Source organism: Lissotriton vulgaris, unplaced genomic scaffold, assembly GCF_964263255.1.
Source record: "Lissotriton vulgaris unplaced genomic scaffold, aLisVul1.2 SCAFFOLD_953, whole genome shotgun sequence".
Lineage (NCBI taxonomy): Eukaryota > Metazoa > Chordata > Amphibia > Caudata > Salamandridae > Lissotriton > Lissotriton vulgaris.
In genome coordinates, this window is record NW_028241643.1 from 321,351 (window position 1) to 340,432 (window position 19,082).

Consider the following 19,082-nt stretch of genomic DNA (forward strand, 5'->3'; position numbering starts at 1 on the left):
GCGTCCTAGGACCGGTTTCGGGTCTCAGCCCTCATCAGCCAGGATAGCTTGACTCCAGTGGCGTGGAGAGCACGGGACCCATGTCTGAGCATACCCAGCCCACTCTTGATAAAAAGGTGGTAATGGACGCCCGTCTGCCTCCAGAAAGGCCACTCAGGCACACTCAGGCATTGCCCGAGTACTCGCTTTACCAATCTGATGCTGCCGCCTCCCCCCGGAATGACTGGCCCCCCAAAAGTCCCCTTCAGTAGATGTTAGGTGAAACAACCAGACCCCAGATAAAATAGCAAGGCGGCCAGGACAGGTGGGTGGGATCCGTGATAACGTTGGTGATTTCCACAAACGAAAAAAAATGCCAATAACATGAATTGAAATTGCACTAATTTATACAGTGGTTTTCCGGACAGGTCCGGCTCCCAATGGCCAATTCCATTCTATTTCAGTCTATAAAGCACTTATAGAGCGCGTGGCTACCCGTAGGCATCCCAGCCTTGACCGTGGCCACGGTTCATTAAGGGGATTTGATGGGACCTACTATGAAAGAGCGAAGTCTTTAATAGCTTCCGGAAAGGAAGTTCCTTTCTGGCAGATCGCAGAGAGCGGGGAGGCTATTCCACCGTTTAGCCGCATTGTACAGAAAGGGCCGCCCTCCGCATTGGCCCTTCTGGCCAAAGGTACTTTGAGGATGCACAGTTCTCCCGGGAAGCCAGGAGGATAACAATCCGCGGGGATCAAAAGCCCTTCGTCAAGGCGTGCCCTTGCGGGCGATACAAAGTGATTTAAATTTGATCCTCTCGGCCACCGGGAGCCAATGAAGAGAGCTCTGGGCTCGTCGGCGGATCGATGCCGGGGTATACCTGCGGTTTCTTTATTGTGGGTTTAGGAGCTCCCAGGTGGAGTGGCTTTCGCTGGTCAGCCTGGGTTCAAGGAGAGATCGGAGCCACTAACCACATCCAGACGGCATGACCGCACCATGAACACATGGGGGCGAGTCCCAACCACACCCTGTCCGAAAGGCACAAATCATGTCTCCATTAATGAGAGGCCAGAACCTCCACCAATGACCAATCCAGGGCTTTAAGTGGGCCGGGTCTCACCGGGTCTGAGCAACAGCAGTTTTTTCAAGGGGGGCTCGAAACTGGTCTCTATCGGGCTCTGTTTTGGGCCCTGGCACAGACGGTTCATTTTTTTCCGGACTGCAGTGACAGCAGGCACATCCATGTGCGCGTGCTCACACTGCTCACTTCTCACTAGAGGAAAAGTCACAGCATGACGTTTTACCAGGTGAGCGTTGTAGGGGAAGAAAAATCCTTTAAAGAGAGTCATTTTCTCACTGGATTTCTCTTCTCTGTATGAAACTCAGGGGCAGCAACATTGTTGTGGCGTCACCAGAGCTGGAAGTGGAAGCGTTTTCAATATTATATACAAATCATAGTTGCTGCTTATTTACCTTATGCAACTAACAACCATTGACAAAGCCAATAGTCCTGACTTGTTGTAGGTATGATGTTACTTGTTGTAGCATATATCTGGATGCAATGACAGAAACAGCAAAATACAAGTAGGGCAGCACACTATGCTATGCGCAGATTTTTAGCTTACGTGTTTTAAGCCACGCCCTTAATCACATTGGCCACGCCCCTTTGAGAGCCCCCCACAGTTTTTTCATCCCACTTAAAGCCCTGGACCAATCCTTCCATGAAAGGCCCGGACCTCAGAATGCATGCCCTCTGCAAGAGGCTGGGACACCGACCACTGGCCTGGAACCCCACTATACCCTGCGTAAAAAGTCCCGCTCCCCGACCTCACCCTTGAAGAAGGGCCCGACCACCGTCCACTCCCCTTCCAAGGGCTAGGGCCCTTTGCCAGACCTTCAAACGAACGAGGACCTTCCGAGGTCTCCAGTAGGGGCGGTGACTTCAAGGAACAGGGGGCGCAGGATCCAAGAAGCCCCGGAAGTACCTATATATTATTCCAGAGAGAACCGGAAGTAGTGATATCTTGTTTCTGGATAGTAAATAGTCAAAGGAGGGGTTTAGAATGCAGAGAGGTTTCCTTGTGGTTTACTTCCGGGGGAAACCGGAAGCAGTGGGAGAGATGTCGACATTTACAATAAACACAACATTTGCTCATAAATTCCCCCGACCTGTGCACAAACACCCTTTCAATGCCCATAGTGAAAGCGCACTGTCCACCACTGTACCCCAAAAATGCCCTCTTAGCCAACACCCCCAGATAAAGCCCAGAAGGTTATCGACGCTCTCCCACGCACAGGTGTGTTCTCCAATAACCCCCAGCTGTCACCAGGACCCTCCCCCTCCCCCAAGTAGCCCACCAATAGGAAGAGAGTAGCAGTCACTTACCCATCAGTAGAAGCAGCACCACCAGCTCTGGCACAGGGGGGCCCATGGCTCTGCTCCTGCCTAGGCGTCTCTCTCTGCCCCCCTGGGCGCTGCCTACGCCCAGTCACACGTCTCACGAGAGGCTGGCACCATCCGGTCTATGCATCCACAGATCCAGCCAGAGCAGGGGTCCCAGGTGCCCTTCAGGGGCCAATCCCAGGGGTTGTAAAGCTTCCGGTGATATCACACATTCAGGTACAACTCACACCACACGGCCAAAGAGTCCGTCGGGCATGCCCAGGTGCCCTCGCCAGCTGCGGGGGCAAGGGAGCCCAGGAAAACGACTTCTGGCTCCTGGAGAGAGCCAATCCCAGTGAGGCCCGGTTCCTGTCAATCACCAGAGACAGCAGGGGCAACCCTCGGTCCCTGCCCTAGGGCAGTGCGCCCACTGGACCAAGGGCACGAGGGACAGTGGCCACCCAGGCTCTGCCGGCCTCTCCCACGGTGGCACCTCACGACGAACCGCAGATCTGTGCACCTGGAAGAAACAGAACAACAAGGGTGAGGGCAACTCCCAGGGTTTGCTGTCAATCCAATGGCATATAGGTCACACGTCTTTGACACACTGCCCACCGGTGCCAAATATGCACGCTGCCCACTAGTGCCAACCGGACAAACTGACCAATCATCACCAGCTCCTCAAAGAGCCTCTTGTGCAGGCCTATCACACTGCCCACTAACTCCACACGCTGACCACGGGGCCAGATGTACACCCTGCCCACCAGTGCCAACCACACACACTGCCCACCAGTGCAAACCACACACACTACCCACCAGTACCAATTGCACACAATGCCCACCAGTGCCAACCGTGCAAACAGCCCATTCACCAGCTCCTCAAAGGGCCACTTGTGCCTGTCCCTCGCACTGCCCGCTAACTCCACACACTGACCACAAAGACAAACATAAACACTGCCCACCCGTGGCAACCGTGCACACTCCCCACCAGTGCCAAATACACACTCTGCCCGCCAGTGCCAACTTAGCAAACTGCCCAATCATTGCATGCTCTCCACAGGGCCACTTGCGCAGGCCTCTCGCACTGCCCACTAGAGCTAACCCCACACACTGACCATGGTGCCAAATGTACACACCGGTGACCAGTGCCAGCCGGGCATCCTGCCCACTCATTGCGAGCCCCGGACACTGCTCGCCATTGCAAATCTGTCACGCGGCCTCCCAGCACCAGCACCTCTGTTCTTTTTTCAAATCATGTGTGAAAACTATCACTTCAAAACAAATACTTGTCATTGCATGATATATGGTGAGCTAGCGCCTCGACACCTTTGGGGGATTGTATTGAGTTTTATAAATCTCTTTTTCATTTAATGTCATGACCCACCGTACTATGGGCATCGCACCTACGTGTTAATGAAATACACTTTTTGAATTTTGAACAGACTCCGTCATACTTTTTTTTTCACAACCAGTTTTATTGAGCAAATGAGCAGTGAGAATGTGGCATCTCCAAAACCGAAGATCACCACGACAATATCAATACAGCAAATCACGTAGGCAGCAAATGATGAAACAGACTCCAGAATAGGCTCAGTATAGAAACCCCCCGACTCCGTCATACTTTTGCTGCAAGTTACGCCGTACATGCCTCACAAAAACTATTTTTTTTCTGGAAGAGAGAGGACAGTGATGGTAAAAAGTCCGAGCTCGGCGGTGATGGGTAGGTGAATCTGCGAGGACACGGGAAGTTTGAGCCAAAAGCAAAGGTTCAACCCCGATGTACCAACCCGCCGAACGTTCATGTGGCATTTAATCCCTGACCATTAGGCATAGGATAAAGCCACAGAGGTAAACTACACCCACACTGCACACATGACACCAGCATGTTGTTGATTGAATGTAGTTCTTATCACTTATAGGTCCTGATGAATCGCGGGCAAACTGCCACACGCGAGAAACATGTCGACCAATTCCTCCTCTAGTCTCATCTAGGGCCACTATACCTAACCGTTTGGCACCTAGCGAGCTAGATTCACGTTTTTAATTGCAGTAGGGGGACCCCCAGAATTAAGTGGTTTCCGGCACCCCTTGCTACATTTTAAATCACTCCCCTAGGCAACTTGCTACTCCACCCACACACCCGCACTTCACCATAAGGCAGTTGGATACAAAAGATCTCCGCCAAAGAGCCCCTCTCAGAGGTGAGCCCGTCGGGGATTGCACCGCCTCCCCGACGAGGAGCAACGCCTATGATGAAGCATGACACCCTTCTGGGTGTGTGAGGCAAATACATACAACAAAATGGATACCCATAGGTGTTGCATCTACACCTCCGGTCACGCCAGATACACTTAATTCCTCTTTTCCTAAGGAACAGTTCAGCAACCCACTTGGTTTACCTATGGTAAAAAGTAACCCAGGTTCGTCAACGCAAGACCTATTTATTCATTGGTAAATAACATTTTGGGTGGAATTGATGAATATTTCCCCGCGCCTCGGGCACAAAGATGCCCTTTCTATCGCTGTCTGTTAAACTATCACGATAGCTAGACGATAGTGGCGCAGCATTTACCTTTAGTCGTAGGATATGATGAATATTTTGAATTTCCCTGTGGGATTGTCCCAAAGCATCTGCCCTACCCCGAGAATGTAAGTAAATCCCTGCGGAGCAGGCAGCGGGTGGCACCCGAGGGTACCAGGCAGCGGGTGGCACCCGAGGGCACCAGTCAGCGGGTGGCACCCGAGGGCACCAGGCAGCAATTGGCACACTGGGCACCAGGCAGCGGTTGGCACCCGAGGGCATCAGGCAGCCGTTGGCACCCTGGGCACCAGGCAGCGGGTGGCACCCGAGGGCACCAGGCAGCGGGTGGCACCCGAGGGCACCAGGCAGCGGGTGGCACCCGAGGGCATCAGGCAGCGGTTGGCACCAGGCAGTGGGTGGCACCCGAGGGCATCAGGCAGCGGGTGGCACCTGAGGGCATCAGGCAGCGGTTGGCACCCTGGGCACCAGGCAGCGGTTGGCACCCTGGGCACCAGGCAGCGGTTGGCACCCGAGGGCACCAGGCAGCGGTTGGCACCCGAGGGCATCAGGCAGCCGTTGGCACCCTGGGCACCAGGCAGCGGTTGGCACCAGGCAGTGGCAAAGAAAACAGAGGCTTCAAAGGCCCAGAACAAAGGACGGGAAAGGGAGAACAAAGCCTAGAGGTGAGGAAGACGGGGGCGCAGCTGGGGTGAGGAAACCTCCGTAGAATCCCTCAAGAGGCGTCAGCGAGGCCGTCATCACTGCCCCCGGAGTAACAACGGACTCACAGCACCTGCAGTATGTCGGGATATGCACTCCCATGCCAGAGTACAGATCAGGCTGTCGGGAAATGCACTCCCAGGCCAGAATACAGATCAGGCTGTCGGGAAATGCACTCCCAGGCCAGAGTACAGATCAGGCTGTCGGGAAATGCACTCCCAGGCCAGAGTACAGATCAGGCTGTCGGGAAATGAACTCCCAGGCCAGAGTACAGATCAGGCTGTCGGGATATGCACTCCCAGATCAGAGTACAGTTCAGGCTGTCGGAATATGCACTCCCAGATCAGAGTACAGATCAGGCTGTCGGGAAATGCACTCCCAGGCCAGAGTACAGATCAGGCTGTCGGGAAATGCACTCCCAGGCCAGAGTACAGATCAGGCTGTCGGGAAATGCACTCCCAGGCCAGAGTACAGATCAGGCTGTCGGGAAATGCACTCCCAGGCCAGAGTACAGATCAGGCTGTCGCGATATGCACTCCCAGATCAGAGTACAGATCAGGTTGTCGGAATATGCACTCCCAAGCCAGAGTACAGATCAGGCTGTCGGGAAATGAACTCCCAGATCAGAGTACAGTTCAGGCTGTCGGAATATGCACTCCCAGATCAGAGTACAGATCAGGCTGTCGGGAAATGCACTCCCAGGCCAGAGTACAGATCAGGCTGTCGGGATATGCACTCACAGGCCAGAGTACAGATCAGGCTGTCGGGATATGCACTCCCAGATCAGAGTACAGATCAGGCTGTCGGGATATGCACTCCCAGGCCAGAGTACAGATCAGGCTGTCGGGAAATGCACTCCCAGGCCAGAGTACAGATCAGGCTGTCGGGATATGCACTCCCAGGCCAGAGTACAGCAACAGGCTGTTGGGTTAGGTACAGTCAGACCCCTATAGATGTCAATGGGCTGTCGGCATATGAACATTAAGACCCCTTTAGATGCCAATGGTCAGTAGGAATATACACAGTAAGACCTCTATATATGCAATGGGTTGTCGGGATATGTACAATAAGACCCCTAAAGATGTCAACAGGCTGTCGGGATATGTACAGTAAGACTCCTATATATGCAATGGGCTGTCAGGATATGTTCAGTAAGACCCCTATAGATGCCAGTAGGCTGTTTGGATATGTACAGTAAGACGCCTATAGATGCCAGTGGGCCGTCAGGATATGTACAGTAAGACGCCTATAGATGCCAGTGGGCTGTTGGAATATCCACAGTAAGACACCTAGATATGTGAGTAGACTGTAGGGGTATATACAGGAAGACCCCTATAGATGCCAATGGGCTGTCGGGATATGTACAGTAAGAGCCCTATAGATGCCAGTGGTCTGTCGGGATATGTAAAGTAAGATCCCTATAGATGCCAGTGGTCTGTCTGGATATGTACAGTAAGACCCCTATTGATGCCAGTGGTCTGTCGGGATATGTACAGTAAGACCCCTATAGATGCCAGTGGTCTGTCGGGATATGTACACTAAGACCCCTATAGATGCCAGTAGGCTGTCGGGATATGTATAGTAAGACCCCTATAGATGCCAGTGGTCTGTTGGGATACGTACACTAAGACCCCTATAGATGCCAGTAGGCTGTCGGGATATGTACAGTAAGACCCCTATAGATGCCAGTAGGCTGTCGGGATATGTACAGTAAGACCCCTATAGATGCCAGTAGGCTGTCGGGATATGTACAGTAAGACCCCTATAGATGCCAGTAGGCTGTCGGGAAATGTACAGTCAGACCCCTATGGATGCCAATGGACTGTAGGAATATTCACACTAAGATATGCACTCCCAGGCCAGAGTACAGATCAGGCTGTCGGGAAATGCACTCCCAGATCAGAGTACAGATCAGGCTGTCGGGATATGCACTCACAGGCCAGAGTACAGATCAGGCTGTCGGGATATGCACTCCCAGATCAGAGTACAGATCAGGCTGTCGGGATATGCACTCCCAGATCAGAGTACAGATCAGGCTGTCGGGATATGCACTCCCAGGCCAGAGTACAGATCAGGCTGTCGGGATATGCACTCCCAGGCCAGAGTACAGATCAGGCTGTCGGGGTATGCACTCCCAGGCCAGAGTACTGATCAGGCTGTCGCGATATGCACTCCCAGATCAGAGTACGGATCAGGCTGTCGGGATATGCACTCCCAGATCAGAGTACAGATCAGGCTGTCGGGATATGCACTCCCAGGCCAGAGTACAGATCAGGCTGTCGGGATATGCTCTCCCAGGCCAGAGTACAGATCAGGCTGTCGGAATGTGCACTCCCAGATCACAGTACAGCGACAGGCTGTCGGGATATGCACTCCCAGGCCAGAGTACAGCGACAGGCTGTCGGGATATGCACTCCCAGGCCAGAGTACAGATCAGGCTGTCGGGAAATGCACTCCCAGGCCAGAGTACAGATCAGGCTGTCGCGATATGCACTCCCGGATCAGAGTACAGATCAGGCTGTCGTGATATGCACTCACAGGCCAGAGTACAGATCAGGCTGTCGGGATATGCACTCCCAGATCAGAGTACAGATCAGGCTGTCGGGATATGCACTCCCAGGCCAGAGTACAGATCAGGCTGTCGGGATATGCACTCCAAGGCCAGAGTACAGATCAGGCTGTCGGGATATGCACTCCCAGGCCAGAGTACAGCGACAGGCTGTCGGGATATGCACTCCCAGGCCAGAGTACAGATCAGGCTGTGGGGAAATGCACTCCCAGGCCAGAGTACAGATCAGGCTGTCGGGATATGCACTCCCAGGCAAGAGTACAGCAACAGGCTGTTGGGGTAGGTACAGTCAGACCCCTATAGATGTCAATGGGCTGTCGGCATATGAACATTACGACCCCTTTAGATGCCAATGGTCGGTAGGAATATACACAGTTAGACCTCTATATATGCAATGGGTTGTCGGGATATGTACAATAAGACCCCTAAAGATGTCAACAGGCTGTCGGGATATGTACAGTCAGACCCCTATAGATGCCAATGGACTGTAGGAATATTCACAGTAAGACCCCTATATATGCAATGAGCTGTCAAGATATGTACACTAAGACCCCTATAGATGCCAGTAGGCTGTCAGGATATGAACAGTAAGACTCCTATATATGCAATGGGCTGTCAGGATATGTACAGTAAGACCCCTATAGATGCCAGTGGGCCGTCAGGATATGTACAGTAAGACCCCTATAGATGCCAGTGGGCTGTTGGAATATCCACAGTAAGACACCTAGATATGGGAGTAGACTGTAGGGGTATATACAGTAAGAGCCCTATAGATGCCAGTGGTCTGTCGGGATATGTAAAGTAAGATCCCTATAGATGCTAGTGGTCTGTCTGGATATGTACAGTAACACCCCTATAGATGCCAGTGGTCTGTCGGGATATGTACAGTAAGACCCCTATAGATGCCAGTGGTCTGTCGGGATATGTACAGTAAGACCCCTATAGATGCCAGTGGTCTGTCGGGATATGTACACTAAGACCCCTATAGGTGCCAGTGGGCTGTCGGGATATGTACACTAAGACCCCTATAGGTGCCAGTGGGCTGTCTGGATATGTACACTAAGACCCCTATAGATGCCAGTAGGCTGTCGGGATATGTACAGTAAGACTCCTATATATGCAGTGGGCTGTCGGGAAATGTACAGTCAGACCCCTATGGATGCCAATGGACTGTAGGAATATTCACACTAAGACCCCTATATATGCGAGTGGACTGTAGGGGTATTTACAGTAAGACCCCTAAAGATGCCAATGGGCTGTCAGAATATGAACAGTAAGACCCCTATAGATGCCAGTGGGATGTCAAGATATCAACAGTATGACCCCTATAGATGCCAGTAGGCTGTTGGGATATGTACAGTAAGACTCCAATAGATGCCAGTGGACCGTAGGGGTATGTACAGTAAAACCCCTATATATGCAATGTGTTGTCGTGATATGAACGGTAAGACCCCCATGAATGCCTACTGTCAGGATACGAACGGTAAGTCCCCTATAGATGCCAGTGGGCTGTCTGGATATGTACACTAAGACTCCTATAGATGCCAGTGGGCTGTCAAGATCTGAACAGTAGGACGACTGTACATGCTTACCGTTAGGATACGCTTTCCAAAAATACAGGGTTTGCGGGTGGGCTGCCGGGACTAGCGCCCCCTGACCCCGGGGGCCCTCGAGAGATCAACAGAGTGATGCTATGGGGTACATGTCATGATAACTAGAAGGTCCCACAGGGCTGTCGGGATATGTATATTAAGACCCCAGTGATGCTATGGGGTACATGTCATGATAACTAGATGGTCCGAAGGGGTGGTCAGGATATGAATATTAAGACCCCAGTGATGCTATGGGGTACATGTCATGATAATCGCGAAGGTCCGTAGGGGTGGTAGGGAGGGATATGTATATTAAGACCCCAGTGATGCTATGGTGTACATGTCATGATAACTAGAAGGGCCGATGGGCTGGTCGGGATATGTATATTAAGACCCCAGTGATGCTATGGTGTACATGTCATGATAATCGCGATGGTCCGAAGGGGCGGTCGGGATATGTATATTAAGACCCCAGTGATGCTATGGTGTACATGTTATTATGCAAGTGGTTACTGTGTTCCCATGTAACTTGGGGACATCCCTGTCTTCTGTGCACACCGTGGGTGCTTAAATAAGCCTCCAATCATTAAGTTGTTGAAATGTTTTTAATCATCATTTCTCGTCATTATTTTCATGACAGTGAAGTTTCACGTAAGTTATACACTTTTGAAATGGCTCCAATGCATTTCGGGTTGTATACCCTTATCTGGGAGCTTCTGAAAACAACAGTGAGACATAGCGAGGTGTAAAAATATTGTCTGATGTGATGATGGTCGTAACATGCGGGGAGGGTAAGTGGTGTGGTGGGTTTGCCGAATTAAGCTAGGTGGTTCAGGCGGGTTTATCAGCGTGTCTGGGAAAACAACAGGGCGGGAGAGTTCATGCATATCAAATGCCAGGTTGGCGTGCTCCTTTAAAGCAAGTGTGGCATGCGGGTGGCATGTGGTCTATGGGCATGAATAATGGTCTGTGTACATGTTATTATAACTAGAAGGTCCGATGGGGTGGTCAGGATATGTATATTAAGACCCCAGTGATGCTATGGTTTACATGTCATGATAATCGCGAAGGTCCGAACGGGTGGTCGGGATATGTATATTAAGACCCCAGTGATGCTACGGTGTACATGTGATGATAATCGCGATGGTCCGAAGGGGCGGTCGAGATATGTATATTAAGACCCCAGTGATGTTATGGGGTACATGTCATGATAATCGCGATGGTCCGATGGGGTGGTCAGGATATGTATATTAAGACCCCAGTGATGATATGGTGTACATGTCATGATAATTGCGAAGGTCCGAAGGGGTGGTCGGGATATGTATAATAAGATCCCAGTGATGCTACGGTGTACATGTCATGATAATCGCGATGGTCCGAAGGGGCGGTCGAGATATGTATATTAAGACCCCAGTGATGTTATGGGGTACATGTCATGATACTCGCGATGGTCCGATGGGGTGGTCAGGATATGTATATTAAGACCCCAGTGATGATATGGTGTACATGTCATGATAATCGCGATGGTCCGAAGGGGGGGTCGGGATATGTATATTAAGACCGCAGTGATGCTATGGTGTGCATGTCATGATAACTAGAAGAACCGATGTGGTGGTGGGGATATGTATATTAAGACCCCAGTGATGCTATGGGGTACATGTCATGATAATCGCAAAGGTCTGAAGGGGTGGTCAGGATATGTATATTAAGACCCCAGTGATGCTATGGTGTACATGTCATGATAACTAGATGGTCCCACTGGGCTGTCGGGATATGTATATTAAGACCTCAGTGATGCTATGGGGTACCTGTCATGATAACTGCGAAGGCCTGAAGGGGTGGTCGGGATATGTATATTAAGACCCCAGTGATGCTATGGGGTACATGTCATGATAATCGCGAAGGTCCGTAGGGGTGGTAGGGATATGTATATTAAGACCCCAGTGATACTATAGGGTACATGTCATGATAACTAGAAGGTCCGAAAGGGGGGTCGGGATATGTGTATTAAGCCCCCAGTTATGCTATTGGGTACATGTCATGATAATCGCGATGGTCCGAAGGGGTGGTCGGGATATGTATATTAAGACCCCAGTGATGCTATGGGGTACATGTCATGATAATCGCGAAGGTCCGTAGGGGTGGTCAGGATATGTATATTAAGACCGCAGTGATGCTATGGGGTACATGTCATGATAATCGCGATGGTCCGAAGGGGTGGTCGGGATATGTATATTAAGACCCCAGTGATGCTATAGTGTACATGTCATGATAATTGCGAATGTCCGAAGGGGCGGTCGGAATATGTATATTAAGACCCCAGTGATGCTATGGTGTACATGTCATGATAAACGCGAAGGTCCGTAGGGGTGGTCGAGATATGTATATTAAGACCCCAGTGATGCTATGGGGTACATGTTATGATAATCGCGATGGTCAGAAGGGGTGGTCGGGATATGTATATTAAGACAGCAGTGATGCTATGGGGTACATGTCATGATAATCGCGAAGGTCTGAAGGGGTGGTCGGGATATGTATTTTAAGATCCCAGTGATGCTATGGTGTACATGGCATGATAACTAGAAGGTCCGATGGGGTGGTCGGGATATGTATAATAAGACCTCAGTGATGCTATGGGGTACATGTCATGATAATCGCGAAGTCCGAAGTGGTGGTCATGATATGTATATTAAGACCCCAGTGATGCTATGGTGTACATGTCATGATAATCGCAAAGGTCCGAAGGGGTGGTCGGGATATGTATAATAAGACCCCAGTGATGCTACGGTGTACATGTCATGATAATCGCGAAGGTCCGAAGGGGTGGTCGGGATATGTATATTAAGACCCCAGTGATGCTATGGTGTACATGTCATGATAATCGCGATGGTCCGAAGGGGTGGTCAGGATATGTATATTAAGACCCCAGTGATGCTATGGGGTACATGTCATGATAATGGCAAAGGTTCTAAGGGGCGGTCGGGATATGTATATTAAGACCCCAGTGATGCTATGGGGTACATGTCATGATAATCGCAAAGGTCTGAAAGGGTGGTCGGGATATGTATATTAAGACCCCAGTGATGCTATGGTGTACATGTCATGATAACTAGAAGGTCCCACTGGGCTGTCGGGATATGTATATTAGGACCTCAGTGATGCTATGGGGTACATGTCATGATAATCGCGAAGGTCTGAAGGGGTGGTCGGGATATGTATATTAAGACCCCAGTGATGCTATGGTGTACATGTCATGAATTAGAAGGTCCCACTGGGCTATCGGGATATGAATATTAAGACCTCAGTGATGCTATGGGGTACATGTCATGATAAGTGCGAAGGTCCGTAGGGGTGGTAGGGATATGTGTATTAAGACCCCAGTTATGCTATTGGGTACATGTCATGATAATCGCGATGGTCCGAAGGGGTGGTCGGGATATGTATATGAAGACCCCAGTGATGCTATGTGGTTCATGTCATGATAATCGCGAAGGTCCGTAGGGGTGGTAGGGATATCTATATTAAGACCGCAGTGATGCTATGGGGTACATGTCATGATAATCGCGAAGGTCCGTAGGGGTGGTAGGGATATGTATATTAAGACCCCAGTGATGCTATGGGGTACATGTCATGATAATCGCGAAGGTCTGAAGGGGTGGTCGGGATATGTATATTAAGACCCCGGTGATGCTATGGTGTACATGTCATGATAATCGCGAAGGTCCGAAGGTGTGGTCGGGATATGTCCATTAAGACCCCAGTGATGCTATGGGGTACATGTCATGATAATCACGAAGGTCTGGTCGGGATATGTATATTAAGACCCCAGTGATGCTATGGTGTACATGTGATGATAATCGCGAAGGTCCGATGGTGTGGTCGGGATATGTCTTTTGAGACCACAGTGATGCTATGGGGTACATGTCATGATAATCACGATGGTCCGAAGGGGCGGTCGGGATATGTATATTAAGACCGCAGTGATGCTATGGTGTACATGTCATGATAACTAGAAGGTCCGATGGGGTGGTCAGGATATGTATATTAAGACCCCAGTGATGCTATGGGGTACATGTCATGATAATCGCGATGGTCCGAAGGGGTGGTCGGGATAAGTATATTAAGACCGCAGTGATGCTATGGTGTACATGTCATGATAACTAGAAGGTCCGATTGTGTGGTCGGGATATGTCTATTAAGACCCCAGTGATGCTATGGGGTATCTGTCATGATAATCGCGATGGTCCGAAGGGGTGGTCGGGATATGTATATTAAGACCCCAGTGATGCTAAGGGGTACATGTCATGATAATCGCGAAGGTCCGAAGGGGTGGTCGGGATATGTATATTAAGACCCCAGTTATGCTATGGGGTACATGTCATGATAATCGCTAAGGTCCGAAGGGGTGGTCGGGATATGTCTATTAAGACCCCAGTGATGCTATGGTGTACATGTCATGATAATCGCGATGGTTCGAAGGGGCAGTCGGGATATGTATATTAAGACCCCAGTGATGCTATGGGGTACATGTCATGATAATCGCGAAGGTCCGATGGGGCGGTCGGGATTTGTATATTAAGACCCCAGTGATGCTATGGGGTACATGTCATGATAATCGCGATGGTCCGAAGGGGCGGTCAGGATATGTATATTAAGACCCCAGTGATGCTATGGTGTACATGTCATGATAACTAGAAGCTCCCACGGGGCTGTCGGGATATGTACATAAGACCCCAGTCCATGCCTGCCGTCAGCGTGCTTTCCATGTGTGGCGGGGGACTGTCGGGACATGCGGTATATTCCTTCTTCCAATTTCCTTTAGTTCTAGAAACACTCAACCCTGCGTGGCTTCTGCAGCCGGACCCCCACTGTGGTCGTGTTTACACCAACGCTCGTGGGGTCTTCGAGAACCCGCAAGCCCACCTGTGACCTCAGTGGGGTCTGACGGCACCTCATAATCACGCCCCCCTCCCCCTGATAAAACTCCCCCCCCCCTCTCTTGGCCCGAACGGACAGGACCGAGGGGTCCTCCTTTCCGAAACAAGCGGAGCCACTCCTATAGCCCCAACCCCCAAAATCGGACACTCACCCATGCCTCGCATGCTAAAAGAAACTTCTCTCTCCCTGCTCACCCCCCCCCCCCCCATGCCTGGCCCCCTCCCCGGACCTGGCACCATTTATCCGAGATACGCGGGTGTTACCAGCGCAGTAGAGCAGCAGGTTTGGTACCGGCTGCTGAAATGTATGCGCTCAGAAGGACCGACTCCTCCTTTCACCCACCCGGGGGTGCTAAAACTGAAATCACTTATAAATGGGGGACATTACTGAATGTGGTTAGTCCATCTCAAACGTCTTGCGTAAAAACGCAGTACAGCTCACTCAACAATCGTCAGTATCAAGTGCTCGGGTTCAATGTTTAGGTGAGGGAACGGATATCCTAGGATATGTGTATAGCTCAGTGTACGGAGACAGCCGCCTCTAAGCGCGCAGGAGCGGACACGAGGCGCAAATGATAAGCCCATGTCAACGGCCCCAGCCCTCCCGTCCTCTGTTTACCTGCGCCTGGAAGGGGCCCGGGCTGGCTTTGACTCTTCTAGGGGTCCCGCAGGAGCCTCGAGCCTCACGGGTCCCGCGGCTCTCCCAGTGGTTCAGGTGGACTTTCCCAGCTCTCCAGGGGTCCGGAAGAGGTCAAGGGGCGCTCTCCGGGGCAGGGGGCTCTCTCCGGGTCAGAGGGTCCTCTCAGGTGTCCAGTGAATCTTGTTGGCTCTCTCAAGGTCCAGAGGGGGCGAGGCGGCTCCCCCAGGTGCCCGGAAGTGCCCCTTCCCAGGGGTCAGAGGGTGCCCTTCGGTTCCTCCAGGGGTCCGGCGGCTGTCCCAGGTCCAGGCGATGCCCCGGCCCTGCCAAGGACCAGGCAGTTCCTCTTCGAGCCCCACAGGAGTCAGTCCATGCCCCTCCGCTGGCCAGAGGGTCAGTCGAGGCTCCCCCGGTCCTCCAGGGGTCACTCTCCTCCGGTCCTCCAGAGGTCAGCCTCCACCGGTCCCCCAGGGGTCAGTCTCCTCCGGTCCTCCAGGCGTTACGGGACGAAGGCAACAAGGGTCCCGGAGGGAAGGCGCTGTCTGATGGGCAGCGGCCACCTCCACCTGGGCAGTGAGAGCGCTGCTCCTGCTTCCAGCACACGGTGCGGGGAGGGAAGCGCCGGGCTCCGCTGCAGGCTCCGGGGTCCGGGCTACGAATCTGCGATCTCCTGGAGCTGCAGCACCGGGCAGGTTCACCACGAGAGTCCGGGAAGCTGGGAGCGCCGATCCCTCCGATCTGAGGCGGGCTAGTCCCTCCCCCTCTCCCTGATAGTCCCTCCCCCTCTCCCTCCTCTGGGCGAGTTCCCTCCGCCTCTTTGGGCTGGTCCAGCCTCCGCTGCCTCCTCCTCCTCTGGACTGGCCCTACCTGCCTCTCCTCCTCTGGGACCCCCCCCTTTGGACTCCTCTTGTCTCAGGACCCGCCCCGCGTCCTCATCCTCTCTTACAATCGGCATCTTCCTCCCAGCCAAGTCAGGCATCCCCTCGCCTTCTCCTCCACCGCTTCCCAGCGCTCCCTTCTCCCGGCTCCGGCCACTCACAGAGGCACAGCATCGCCTTGCCAGGCCCGTCTCATCCCTTCACCGTCCCCCTCCCCACTTTTCTCTTGTAACACACTGTTTGCTACCTCTCACATTTTGTTTGCTTTAGATACTTTATTTATTTATTTATTTATTTATTTATATGTTTTTATCTAGCGCGGACTTTACCCGAAGGCGTCAGAGCGCTTCACAATAGGAACAGAACTGATACATGAGGAGAACATTACAAGTGAACAAATTACAAAAGCAGACGTTAAGTTACATGAGGTAAAAGTGACAATTGTGAGCAAACAAAATACATGAGGTAGCAAACGGTGCATTACAGGAGGAAAAAGTGACAAGTGTGCAGGTTACAAGAGAAAACAAACTACAATTAGAGGTATAATACTGCCACTATTGCCTACGTAAGGTTTGTTCTTGTGCTTGAGTGTCTGCCGTTTATTGCAGTATTATTATACCTCTACCAGTACTTTGTAGGCTTCTGTAACCTGCACATATTTCAATTTTTCCTCCTGTAATGCACTGTTTGCTACTTCTTGTATTTTGGTTGCTCACTATTGTCACGATTGTGTCATGTAACTTAACGTCTGCTTTTGTAATTTGTTCACTTGTAATTGCCTCCTCATGTATCATTACTGTTCCTATTGTGAAGCGCTCTGACGCCTTCGGGTAAAGTCCATGCTATATAAAGTCGCATAAATAAATTAATAAATAAATAAACTTCAGTTATGTTGTTGCAGATTTACATATGTATGTATGTATGTGTGTTCTCATATAGCGCTCGATGACCCAAAGGGTATCTCAGCGCTTGCCTTGGGAACCCGTCCTGGCTTTTCCCTGTGAGATAGCTCCTACAGGGCATACCCAAGGTGAAAGCCAGGCATCCCGCCACGGGGGGCCGTTGTGGAGATTAAGCAAGCTTAATGCCCAGAGTTGCAGAGTGAGTACCCATGATTAGAGCAGGCACCGAAGCGAGAATTATCAAGTCCGTGGACATTTGAGCTCAAGACCCTGCCACGTCGGGAATTGAACCCTGGTCCCGGGTCTGACCTCTGCTTCAGGGTCTGCCTGCTCTAACCAGTGAGCCACACTTCTCCACATAGCGCGAACTCGAACCTTTGTATGAAATGAAATGTGTTTTACATGCTTTATGGTTATGATAATCCAAATAAAGTTACTTTTGACTGACCCGAAGGTATTGGAGCGCTTTTCACGAGCACCACTTGCGTTATACAAGGACACACTCATTTTTGTTAGGCACGGGGAGATTAAGTGATTTGCCCAGAATCACAGGATGTTGAGCCGACGCCCAGACTCTCAGCTCCAAAGTTGGCAGCTCTGACCGCTCTCACCCCCTATCCTTGACTCCGTTTGCCCGGCCTGTCTCTATCACTTCTCTGTTCCTGGATCCAGCTTTATCCTCCCCCATCCCTGACTCTATCAACCCATGCCTGGGTCTGCTCCATTACTCCCTCCTCCCCATCCCTGACGCCCTCAGCCCAGGAACAGCACTGTCTCCATCACTTCTCTGTTCCTGGATCCAGCTTTATCCTCCCCCATCCCTGACTCTATCAACCCATGCCTGGGTCTGCTCCATCACCCCCTCCTCCCCATCCCTGACGCCCTCAGCCCAGGAACAGCTCTGTCTCCATCACTTCTCTGTTCGCGGACACGGCTTAGCCAACCCCCCCCCTCATGCCTGACTTCTTCAGCCCATGGCCATGCCTGGCTCCATCATTTTACAGGTCTCAGATCCAGCTCCATCATCTCCCCACCCTCGCTCCGCCAGCCCATGCACAGGTCCGACTCCATCGCCTCGCTGTTCCCGGATCTGTCTCCATCATCTCCCCACCCTCGCTCCGTCAGTCCATGCACAGGTCCGGCTCCATCGCCTCGATGTTCCCGGATCCGGCTCCATCATCTCCCCACCCCCGCTGCCTCAACCCGTGCACAGGTCCGGCTCCATCGCCTCACTGTTCCGGATTCGGCTCCATCATCTCCTAACCCCCGTTCCGTCAGCCCATGCACAGGTCCGGCTCCATCGCCTCGCTGTTCCCGGATCCGGCTCCATCATCTCCCCACCCCCGCTGCGTCAGCCCATGCACAGGTCCGGCTCCATCGCCTTGCTGTTCCCGGATCCGGCTCCATCATCTCCCCACCCCCGCTGCGTCAACCCGTGCACAGGTCCGGCTTCATCGCCTCAATGTTCCGGATTCGGCTCCATCATCTCCCCACCCCCGTTCCGTCAGCCCATGCACAGGTCCGGCTCCATCGCCTCGCTGTTTCCGGATCCGGCTACATCACCTCCCCACCCCCGCTCCGTCAGCCCGTGCACAGGTCCGGCTCCTTCGCCTCGCTGTTCCGGCTCCATCATCTCCCCACCCCCCTTCCGTCAGCCCATGCACAGGTCCGGCTCCATCGCCTCGCTGTTTCCGGATCCAGCTCCATCACCTCCCCACCCTCGCTCCGCCAGCCCATGCACAGGTCCGGCTCCATCGCCTCGCTGTTCCCGGATCCGGCTCCATCATCTCCCCACCCCCGTTCCGTCAGCCCATGCACAGGTCAGGCTCCATCGCCTCGCTGTTCCCGGATCCGGCTCCATCATCTCCCCACCCCAGTTCCGTCAGCCCATGCACAGGTCCGGCTCCATCGCCTCGCTGTTTCCGGATCCGGCTCCATCACCTCCCCACCCCCGCTCCGTTAGCCC

General features: G+C 52.2%; 1 protein-coding gene across 1 annotated transcript in view; it reads right to left on the reverse strand.

Annotated features, from left to right (window-relative positions):
• LOC147670596 (immunoglobulin superfamily member 3-like) overlaps positions 1-16,072 on the reverse strand; it is a gene marked incomplete at its 3' end in the record, with an annotated part of 334,245 nt that extends 318,173 nt beyond the window's left edge. Inside the window, exons 1-2 of the mRNA XM_086948140.1 lie at positions 15,319-16,072; positions 2,364-2,880 (exon numbers count right to left, since the gene is read on the reverse strand). Coding sequence (XP_086804266.1) covers positions 2,364-2,409 — 46 coding nt within the window. The remainder of the gene's footprint in view (positions 1-2,363; positions 2,881-15,318) is intronic.
• Between the last annotated feature and the right edge of the window lie 3,010 nt (positions 16,073-19,082).